Raw genomic sequence first — 12,439 nt, 5'->3', positions numbered from 1 at the left:
AGAAGAAATTTTTCCCACATTAAAGCTTTTTTTTTTTGTAATGTTCAAAAATGAAATAGCACGATATAATAAAACTTGATATTTCTCTTTCCAAATAAAAGTGTCAAAAAAACAAACTTTGAACCTAGATTGAGACTATCGTAAAAAAGACGTATAATTTGAGGAATACAATGCAATACTATATATATCTACTTTAACTGTACAAATAGATACATATTTTTAAATATTATTTTATTTCTAATTCAAAATCAATAATCACTTAATGATATATCAAATATATACTCCTTTGTAAACTCAAAATAGATATATATATTTTTATTGATATAATTTCAGTTTAAATTTGCTAATTGTCAAAATTACAAAACACATAAAATAAGAATAAAAATAAAAAATGATGCTAAAAAAACCCACCTATTTTGCAGTTACTGAACTATCCTGTATCCTATTTAAACAATGACAAAGTAGTAACAACCAGAATTATATTTAATGGAAGGTCTCTTTCTCGCATCCCAGTTCAAGAACAGTGATCTAGTGAACATCATAGATCAACATCCAAAGTACAATACATCAAGCACCCGCAGGTTTATCGTTTAGTTTTTGAAGCCGATTGAGGTAAAATCATTGCTTTATTAATATGAGCAGCAGCAGGTAATTCAAGTAGGTCTGAATTTCCAATAACTAAACTTTGTTCAACACGTGTTCATGAGAAGAGTGCCCAACACGGTATCTAACTTTTAAAAAGCCGTACGTACTAACAGCAAAACACTTCGACATCCCAATGTTACAAAACCAAAAATGAAGGAAGAAGGAAGAAGACATACCTGATAATTATTGCCGTCTACTGGTAGATGATGTTTGGTGAGTCCTGAATAAGGTTGATTATAACCCATTTCAAAGTACAATAAATGCCCAAAATGCAGAAATACCCAATACAACCTGCCCACGGCAGAATGTCTTTAAATTGATTAAAATTAGTCCATCCTGACCACGAAATTTTAGAAGCAAATCTATCAAACACTTGTAATAAAATACTTCATTGAGTTTTATCAGGTACATGTATCTCAGGGATTGATTTACAGCAGTATAATATGCGCTATCAAAACTTGGAATGATTTCCTTTCTCAAATAACTCTAACTAAGACAACAATAGAAGTTACAAATCGAATGCAAATACAAAAAATAAAATGATTTTCTGGTTGCAGACTCTGTCAGCAGCTATCAGCTTTCTAACCCATCAGAATAGACGCCAGTATCTCTCCCATAGTCATATCAGATGTGTCACCTTCATTAGCTACCTCGGCACCAGACTCAAGAACAGCGGCATCCAAAATTAGCTTCCTTTTTGCTATCTCATAAACATTCTCATCAACTGTCCCCTTGGTTACCAGCCTGCAAAAGATTTAAGCATATAATGCAAAACCATACACGATAATACAAAGAAGATGTCATAGTGGAGTGTGTAGAGGGAAAAGCAGGAAGAGGAAATTTAAGGGACCTATATATGGTGACAGGCTTTGTTTGGCCAATACGATGACAACGATCTTCTGCCTGTCGATCAATTTGTGGATTGAAATCCATGTCATGGATGACAACAGTATCAGCACCAGTCAAGTTTAAGCCTTGGCCACCAGCTCTTGTGGAAAGCAAACAAGCAAAGATGGAAGTATCACTATTGAAAGAATCAACTATAGCCTGCCGCTCTGACACCTGAGTACTGTCATCAAAAGTACACAAATTGAAATACATTTGATTTAGCAAATCAAATGAACAAAAAATGGATGTTAAAATCCAGAAACCCTATGCTGCAGTAGTAATGAGGCGGAAAGCAGAAATAACACCTCATCTACCTAGTCCATATAAATTTAGCTAATTATTCTCAGTTTCTTTTTAAAATGTATGACCAGCAAATTGAAGTAAATGAGAGGATGAATGAATATTATTTCATTAGTAGGGTAAATGAAAAAATTTCTTAAAGGATGGTGTAAGTGAATGATTGTAGAAAAGGGGCTTATGAGTGATGTCATGAGTAATTATAAGCTCGGGTAGAGCAAAGAAAATGTTGTTATAATTGAAATGACATATGTTTGGTAAGCTTTTAAAATAAGTTGACCATTTGGAGAAGAAAGAACGTAATTTGGGGTTTAAGTTGAAAGGATATTTTATATATTAACAAAACTTGTATCACTTTTTGTATGAACAACAAACCCTAGTCATGAAAAAAACATGAAAGTGTAAAGAAAAAAAGAGTGAAAGATAAATGAGGTGTTAAAAGGATAATTATTAATCTTTTCTCAATTATTAATTCTAATTATATATATAATGATTTGGGTAATTAAAAAAATAAGCAAAAAAGACATTAGAGAATCTTGGTGTTACATCAGAATGAGTTTCAATAGGTGACCAAAACTTTAAAAAACATTTTAAATAAATTATTCTTCTATCCTTTTGTGTATTTTTCAAATATATATTTTTATTTTGAAAAATATTAATCAATTTATGTTGTGATTTTGATTATTATAACAAAAAACATTTTTTGGATATATTTTGAAAATTGCAGTTACATCTTTATTAAGTTTTAAATAATAGACTAATGATGAATAGTATCAAACTTGAGTAGTATCGAATATAAATAATGTTGGATACAAATAGTATTGGATATGCACATTATTGGGATATGCATAGTATTAGGTTTACAATGTTTCTCAAAACAGTAACCAGATAGTGTATTAAATAGTATCTATGTATATTTGAACAATATATTTGAAACTGTATTGTGAACAATATTCTTAAATCAGTATTTTTTGAAATATTGTTGATTAGTTTTGTACAATACATTATGAACTCTGTCTCTGTGTGTGTGTGTGTGTGTGTATATATATATAAGGCAATATTTATACAATATAGAAGAATGAGATATCATATTAAATAAGAAATGTATGAAAGTGGAACAAACTACTCTTTGAAGTACCCATCCCTCAAAGATTAGATTACATATTCAGATGCTATGCTTGCACAATGTGAATTTCGTGGGGTATGACAGATAATTCAATTTCATACATTCCTTGTTTAATTTGATATCTCATTTTTCTTCTATACCGTACAAATAATGCTCATTTATATATTATTCATAACGTATTGTACAAATTTGTTCTACTGTGCAAAATATTGGATTAAGAATACCATTCATTATATTGTTTCAAAGATACCATTCAAATATATTGTTCAAATACACTATACATGGATATTATTTAATATATTGTATAGGTATTATATCAAGATACTGTTTTGAGATCATGTATAAACCCAATATTTGTGCATACCCAATACTATTTGTATCCAACACTATTTACATCAAGCACTATTTAATCCAACACTATTTATGTTGGATATTATTCACATTTGATACTATTCATTATTAGCATATTCCTTAAAACTTAACAAAAACACCTCTATAAAAGTTAAAGTGCAATTATCAATATATATCCAAAGTGTAATTCAAATATTTCAATTTAATTTTTGTTATAATAACCAGAGTAATAACATAAACAAGTAATATTTCACAAAACAAAAACATATAGTTGAAAATTATACAAAAGAATAAACAAATAACTTATTGAAAACATTTTCTTAAGTCTCACTCACACATTGAAATTCAATCTGATGTAACACTAAGATACTCTAATGTTTTGATTGTTTGTTCTCCTAATTGCCCAAATTATTATATATATAATTAAAACTAATAATCAAGAAAGAAAAATCAAATACTATTCTTAATAGTAATAATTATCCTAGGTTGAGAAAATAGAAGAATTCCTTTAACACCTCTTGGCCCACACCTTTTCCTCCGCTTTTTCCTTTCTTCTTTCTTGCACATTTTTTTTCATTTAATCTCCCAGGTGTCTTTTATGGCTAAGGTTGGTCATTTACACAAAAAGTGATAAAAACTTTATTTATATATAGAGCATCCTTTCAACTTAAACCCCACATTACATTGATCAACTTATTTTAAAAACATACAAAGAAAATCCTCCAATTACATATCATCTCAATTATAATTACTCAGGAACTAAGTCTCCTAAAGGAGGTATTTCAATAGTTTGATCAACCAACAAAAACAGGTAAGCTTCTCTACCTAAGCACATAAAATCCATATTTTTTTTTCAAATAACAAAATTTAGCACTACTTTTTTATCCACCATATGTGAAAATATTCATAAAACTTCGTACAAAGAAAGTTACTATTTTATTTAAATGTGACAACACAGCAAACGAAAGAATTCAAATGTGCCATCCCAAGTAAAGAAATTTCAAATAGTCCACAAGTCCAGGATTCTGATGGTTACAATCCTCATTTCAGCTAAATGATACAAAGATATATGACAATGGCAACCAAGAATTCATAACAATAAGCACAAAAAGGCAGTACCTTCCATCAAGTCGTCTATAAGTAACTCCAATCACATCCAAAGTCCACTCTAAGATATCAAGCATTGACGTCCACTGGCTAAAAATCAAAACCCGATGGCCACCTTTCTTTAGAGAGGGAAGAAGTTCAGCTAATGCCTGGAATGTACAGAGCTAATTAGGTTAAATTTTGTGATAAATGTATAATTTCATTCCAAGAAATTTACAGACAAAAATTGCTGAAAGCATACCCGACATTTTGCTGAAAGCATAACATGTTTGTCTGAAAGAATTCCCTTGGTATCAGCACCGCCATAAGAGCATAAAAGCTGCAACAAGGTATTTTAGTACATGTATGAAAGACAGAATTGATTAATAAAACTTAAAATGTGCTACATCATGCAAGAAAGTTCATAACAAAATAGATTTTGGTCATTGGAAGAAAGAGACAATTATATACAGATGACCTCTCCTAAGGGTTGGTCCCATCCAAACACCTCCAGTGGTTTCAAAAATTAACTTTCACCTACTCCATCTTCAAAGCATCCCCACCACATTTAAAATGACCAGAGAGGTTTTATATATTTTTTGAAATGTGGCAAAGAAGGTTTTAATAAAGGAACCCTGAACTGACAAGTTGATTTTTTCCTAGAAAAACTAACATTCAATGTTTATGGAGTGAAACTCAAAATTTGGGCACTAGTAAGCTCTCTTTGAGTTTTTTTAGAGAATTTAAAATGTCAAAGATACCCACATAATAATATCACAATTAGTAATGTTTTTGAATGTATAGACCCAAACACACACTGACACACATTTATGTACACACACAACTCATATATAGATACAAAGCATTCAATGTTTATGAAGTGAAGTCATTTTGAAATTTCTTTAAAGAATTTAAAAAATCAAAGATAAGCACATAATAATATCACGATTAATAATTTTTGTGTGTGTGAATGTATAGACCCCACACACATATATACACATACACACACAAAACTTTCAACATTTATGAAACAAGACTCAAAATTTGGGTTCTATTAAGCTCTTGTTTAGTTTTTTAAAAATTTAAAAATGTCAAAGACACCCACATAATCACAATTAGTCATTTCTGAATATGCGTATCGACCCATAGATATATATATATACATTTATAGACACAACTTATTTATGCAACAGAGATGATTTAAAACTACAAAGATTAGCTGTTTATACCTTTGACACCGTATATAAATAGCAAACCTTAAAAAAAAAATTTCTACAAGATTCCATCATGCCTCAACTGTTAACACGGCAACATTTGAATCAACTAACAAGTACTATTATCTTCCACGTGCATCACATCAGCAATCTCATTCAGAGAGTACGGGCATGAATTTAGGCATCAGGTGTTCTAGAATAAGCAGCAAATGGTTCAAATTGTCAATATCAAGGGAAAGAAAAAGTGAAAAAATTGTGCACCAACCCAACTACAATCCATCTACTCCAACTTCACAAAGGAGACATCTGTCAAATTGACAAGATGGCACTTCAGAATAAAGAATTACCTGGTGTATGGAAAAATCATTGTAGCTCTTAAGCTCCTGTATTACTCGGTCCAAGGTACATTCAAATCCAAATGCCCCCATAGGACGTAACTTTTTAGCAAATCGAACAACATCGTCATCTGAGTAGATTCGCCTCACTAATAAAGGATGATTTGCAATCTGGAATAAGCATGAAAATTAAGAAAACAAATCAAAACAAGCACAAGGAATATAATAGGAAAAGCATAAATGTTTATTTAGGGAACAGTAATATATCTGCAGCACCTTACGGAACTGAACAAAATAGTTGGAAATCTGACGTTGAGGAAGAACTCCAACAATATTACTCAAATTAGCCTTAGAAAGCTTAGCAATACGAGCTCGTGATGCAGCCCGATACTCCTCTATGGCTTCTCTATAGGCATTATCCTGCTGTTTTTCCATTATAACATACTCAACCTGCAGGTAAAAAAAATTACTTACATCTTCCACAATAAAGATAGAAAAATGAATAAATAAAATATGCGAAGTTCAAATTCTAAACTCAGAGGGATGTTGGAAAATTCAGCATCTTATTGGAAACGTCAAGCAACCATCAATTATACCTTCTGTATTTTTGGGACAAGTTGTTGCATTACATCAGATTTTAAACGTCTCAAGATGAATGGTCCTAAAATGGACTTCATTCTACCTATTAAGTTTCTATCTTCTGCGTTTAGTAGTTTCTTCAAATCTACATCCTCAGTAGCAAAAAGATCAGGCATCATGAATTCCAATAATGACCAGAGCTCCTGCCATGATAACATATCAATTCAATTCTCAAAAATGGATACACTCAACAGCAATGTTTCCAAGATTACACATAAGAGATCAGCAGTTCAAAATGCTATAACATTATGAAGTAAACTTGGCCTGATCAAACATAAATATTAGTAACAGTTCACTATATGATAATTTTATTTTTGCCTTAACAAAATTTATTAAAAAATATATCAAATTCAACAGCATGAAATCCAATATCATTTTGAAATTTAAGGGTGCGTTTGGTTAAAGGTTTTTAAGATTACCTTGGTAATCTATCTTTTATTCCCTTGTTTGGTTTGTCAGTAATAAAAGATTACAGTAATCTTCTATTATCAATGCTGACGTGGCAGGTAATATAGGTGGTAATCTGATTACCACCTTCACTTTAGGTATTTAAAGATTACTGAGGTAATCTTGAGTTTATTATAAAAAAATTATTATTTATTAATTTTTTGAGATAAAAATAAATTTATTTTTAATTAATATGACAAATAATATAAAAAATATTTAAAAATAATTATATTTAAAGGCATTTAAGTAAAATATTTTACTAGTAATCTTTTATTACCTTTAACCAAACACAATAATTATTTATACCTATTAAATTTTATCAAACATAGTAATCATTTATACCTAGTAATCTTCTAAGTAATCTATCTTCAAGGTAATCTTTCTATTTTAGTAATCAAATATTACCCAAACCAAACGCCCCCTAAAGGGGAAAAGATATCACCACAAAGGAGAAGATGTCTCATCAAGTAGATTAGTTAGAAATAAATGAGATTAAAATCAATTCATCAACAATCAGAATTGTTTAAGATGCAAGAAGAAAAAAAGTCCCCTTAGATCTCTTTTGACAATGGCCACCTGTGGCTTATCCAAATAGATGACTCACAATTTGTAATTCAAGAACTCTATCCAAGAGAACAAATGAGGCACCACATCCAAATCAGAACTGGGTGCATAATGAACTCTTTAAACCCTTGGCTTCACTTTGACCTGTTGATGGCAAAAAAATAAGTCCGACCGCCTAGTGTTTATGATATGCAAATCAAAGTTATGCGACTGCACCTCCTTACTATCGTATTTTGTCAAGCGCATAAAGCCTTGAGAAATATGAATCATTTTAAACATGTAACTCCTTGTTTTTATTTCTCTCTTCTTTATTATTATTACTATAACATATCTGAAGTCAAGACAGAACCTAGGACATATCTGAATATTGGAATGTGCAATATGCTTTGCCTGTAATGCACCTATGAGAGTTTTAAGCTTATGAATATTGGAATTTCAAGCCAATAAAATCATAAAAAGTATGATAATAAACAATATTTTAAGCCCAATAATGTAACACAAACATGTCAATCTCTTATCTTCTGTCAGCATTTTTTCAGTATGAACCATCTATGATAAATGTTAGATGTATTAGAAAGCAAACACAAAGAAACCATCATTAGCTGTAGCATAAAAGTGAAACAATAACGCAAACACAGAGAAAAGGAAAAGGCAGTTATTGATAGTACATTTAAATCATTTTGTAGTGGAGTCCCTGTAAGCATTAGCCGCTGGTTTGCATTTCGAGCAACTGACATTAGGTTCTTCCACCTATAGCTGTTTTTATCCTTCAAAGCATGAGCCTCATCCATCAGCACACAGCTCCAATGCCAAGATTTCAGAATTTTACGGTCATCTTTCTGCTGCACACTGTACAGACCATCAATGATAAGCATTAAACTTAAAATGTGATTGAATCTATAAATAGTTCCTTGAACCACAATAAACAAACCTGTGACGTTCAAAAAGTGAATAGCAGACAAGAAGCACATTAAACGGAGGAGGCAATCCAGCTTTGGCCAAAGAGCTCAACTCTTTTGAATAGGCTGTTCGTGCAGCCCCATGATATTGGAGTATAGAAAATGATGGACACCACTTCTTAAGTTCTCTCTCCCAATTTTCCAAAACAGAGGCAGGACATACAATTAAGTGGGGTCCAGGGTCATTATTCAAGTGCTTTAGAAGCATCAAATATGTCACAGCCTGTTAAATAAAAGCATTATCACTTAGTTAACACTACAGAAATTACTATTATCGCATAGGAAAATTAATAGAGCTTTACACACCTGAATGGTCTTCCCAAGACCCATCTCATCTGCCAATATGGCTGCAGGGGATACAAAAGTGAGTCATCAGGGATCATTTTAAATTAAGACTATCATTGACAACTATAAGTTTAGTGAACTACAAGAGCAATAATACGATGATACTGAAAATAATTAAGATTCAAATGCTGCAACAAGTAACATAGACAACAACCTTTGAGAAAGAACTGCTTTTTACATCGTTACTGCTCTTTCCTCAACAGTGAAACTGTCCAGGGCAGTAAAGTTCTATCTAGAAAACCCTTTTAGGAGTTTTAGAAATTACACTTTAATAACATTGGCTTAAAGGACCTTACATTAATGGAGTCACAATAAATAAGTAAAATTCGTGTGCATCTTATTTCCCTCCATCTGCTCAAGTCTTACTTCCACCATAGCACACACCTCCAGTACTACACCACTTGCTACCACCAGAAACATCACCTAACATAGGTCCAGCACCTCCATATCTCAATAAGCCATGATCACCTCAACACATATCACCACACTAAACCTTAGTGATATACTGCTACCTCACTTTATGACACCTGAAACCCTACTGAAGGATCTGGCAACACCACCAAAATCACCCGCATGTACACCATCACATAGAATGGCTCCACCAAAATCACCTCCATACATTACCCACTGCAACCAAAACACATACCCAATCAAGAATATAACCCACACCTTAATGGGGCAGCGGCTCAAAATAGTTTTTAACATCCAAGTATCACAGTTGATTGGCTATATACCATAAAACAGCTGTGTCCACACCTGCATAATCCTCACAAATTCTTATACGTTTCTCTAGCCAAACGACCTGATATACAGCAAATGCCCCACATCTCCACAGGATCAAGGTCTTCTTCCTTCCTCCAAACATAAAAAATTTTCCACCATTTGCAAAGCAAAAGGATGGCATAGAAAGAGAAGATCAACACTAGCCTCCATTTATGTAATGCACTGACACCATAACAAAGATACAAAAGGCCTTTATCTACATTTTTTTCACAAGTATTGAATTCGCCCCTTGCTAGACACAAGAAAACTGATCAAACCCCTAATCCACCTTCATTTCCAGGACCTTCCCACAGGAAATCCATAATCGATAATACTCCATTGCCATTCTGATTAGAATCTTGAGAGCTGAAAGAAAGAGAGTAGGTAAACTAGATTGTGCTATTGACACCAATGACAGTCTTCCTCCCTTAGAAAGGTGAGCTCTCTTATACCACCCAATCTCTTCTCCTCTCTTTTCATCAACATATCTCAAACACTCAAACATCAGGGAATAACAGCCAAAAGAAGCCCCCATCAAAGTCAAAGGCTAATTTCCAGCTTTAAACCCAAAAGCCCAAATAATAAAACCAACTTTTATTCTTGAGAAATTCACTACCAAAACTATGTTTGTTGGCATGAAGTAACAAGATAGCCTCTATACACAAAGGCTCCTAGAACAAGCTTGACAGGGATCATGTCCAGTGACATAAAAGATTTTGATCTCCTTCACATAAAACTAATTGGTTTTAAGTTAGCATGGAAAAGTCTCATTGTGACAAGTGGTATCAAAACTTGGGGCCGTAAGTTTGACTGGTAGGAGTGTCATGATAGTAGAGGAATCATTGTTAGGATGAAAAAGTCACTTCACTCATAAGGATGGCTCTTAGAACATATCTTGAGGGTGAAAAGTAAACAAGCTCATTGGGCTAAAGCAATCATGTAACCAAGAAGTTCTTTGAATCTCAAAGATAATACTTTAGCTATGATCTAGAGACCTGTGATAAAATTGATGGTGAAAGAATCCTTCACTTATTAAGGCTCCATTTTCAGAAAAGGTTAAGTGAAGGAAGTATTGGTAAAGAATTGATCACTCCATTATGTTATAATCTAACAAACATCACTAATAAATCCTTCTTTAGCACCTTTTAACAATCTTAAAAACACGACCAATTGAACCCATCAGGTGCCAGGGACATCTCTAGAACAATCAAAGCATCTTTTCTCGAAAAAGGCCTCTCCAAACTGGGTTTAAGTTGACCACTTGGACATGGAAAAATGTATCATATCAACTCTTATATTTTATGTACTCACCAATGACAGTTCACAAATGAAAATACAGCTGCTGCAAGACCTTCCAACAAAGGCTTCAAAAATTGGTCTTTATATTTTAAGTAATACCTTCTTTTGCTACATTGGTCGAATCTAACATGTTTACCTTAAAAATGAGAAAATTAAGATATTAATAGAAAACAGAACTTGTTACTTTATAATCAGTCAGCTTCAATTATTGTAAAGAGTGTCAAAGTAATCTTAGAGACCAAAATGTAGTAAAATCGCAAGTACAAGGAAACAGAAGAATTACCTCCCCCAATGCCCTTTCGATACAACAAGAGAAGAAAATTGACACCAACCAGCTGATAGGGCTTGAGAACAGGCTGAAAATCCTCATCCTCATCCTCATCCCCACATGCTTCATCAATATCATTCTGCAATAAAATAAAAACAGAAACCCTATTACCGTCCAAACTGACATGAAATATAACAAGAGGCTTTCAGCAGCTTAGCTGAAGTGAAATATGAAATGTTAATTTGTATTCATTTACTCATCAATCAAATGTTCCTCCACAAAAACTTAGAAAGCACAACATTTCTAATACCAAATTACAGTAGAACATACAATTGGTAAAAACTGTACCTGAGTCACAATCCTAACCGAGGAAGCTTCAACTTCCGCGTAGCGATCACAAGCGGTACTAGAAGTACCATATAACTCTCTTTTAAGCTCCGCCGATATTTTAGCACATTTTTGCAAAGCTTTCCCAACCACATCATCCTCCTCATGTTCATAATCTTCTAACATTTCATCCTCTTCAGTAGAAGACTTTACTTCATAAAGTTCAGCAAAATCTCCTTCGCTCTGCTGATCCTCATCGTCGTCGTCAACAATGAATCGACGGCCACGATTGATTGTGACGGGCACGGGTCCCTCCTCCTCTACATCTTCATCCTCAAGATTTTCGTCTAATTTTTTGTGGTGATTTTCGGCTTTAAAAGCGAACGATTCGATTGAAGGAGGAGGTTTTGTTGTCTGAGTTTTTATCTTGAGTACTCGAGACGGCTTGAAGGAATGATTTTCCCATTCGTCGTCCGAGATTTCGACGAATTCTCGCTTCATTGTTCCGTTTACTTATTCAATTGCGTGTTTCATTGCTGAAAAAGCCCTAGCTTTTTAACTTAATATTGCAGAATCAAAGAGAAGAAAAACAGGCGGTAGAATAAGTGACGAGCGCGGGCTAAAAATATTTTTAGTCAATTTGGGGCAAATATCATTTACCCCTCAGGGTTTAGCACCCAAAACCCTCCCTGTTTTTATAAATAAATTTCACTACTACCGGAAACAAATACTCACAGAAAATATTCATTACAAGGCCAAGGGACTATTTCCCACCCAAGTTTGATGCAAACTCAGTCTCTCATCTAGTAATTTTTAAAAATTTAAATACTCACCCTTCTATTAAATTTTACTATTACTATCAAGTTAAAATTATTATTTAATAAAAA

General features: G+C 32.9%; 1 protein-coding gene across 1 annotated transcript; it reads right to left on the bottom strand.

The window, feature by feature from the left end:
* Positions 1-1,008: 1,008 nt before the first annotated feature.
* LOC123214480 (protein CHROMATIN REMODELING 19) lies at positions 1,009-12,174 on the bottom strand. Its single transcript, XM_044634263.1, has 12 exons — positions 11,574-12,174; positions 11,241-11,364; positions 8,858-8,898; positions 8,524-8,774; positions 8,261-8,441; positions 6,539-6,724; positions 6,219-6,392; positions 5,955-6,113; positions 4,656-4,733; positions 4,427-4,563; positions 1,496-1,714; positions 1,009-1,389 (listed from the first exon to the last, which is right to left on the bottom strand). The coding sequence occupies exons 1-12, from the start codon at positions 12,051-12,053 to the stop codon at positions 1,227-1,229; spliced, it is 2,193 nt and encodes a 730-aa protein (XP_044490198.1). The 5' UTR covers positions 12,054-12,174; the 3' UTR covers positions 1,009-1,226.
* Positions 12,175-12,439: the final 265 nt, after the last annotated feature.

This window comes from Mangifera indica, chromosome 4 (genome assembly GCF_011075055.1).
Source record: "Mangifera indica cultivar Alphonso chromosome 4, CATAS_Mindica_2.1, whole genome shotgun sequence".
NCBI lineage: Eukaryota > Viridiplantae > Streptophyta > Magnoliopsida > Sapindales > Anacardiaceae > Mangifera > Mangifera indica.
The sequence above is the reverse complement of the archived record's forward strand: the minus strand, read 5'-3'. Positions and strand labels throughout refer to the sequence as shown.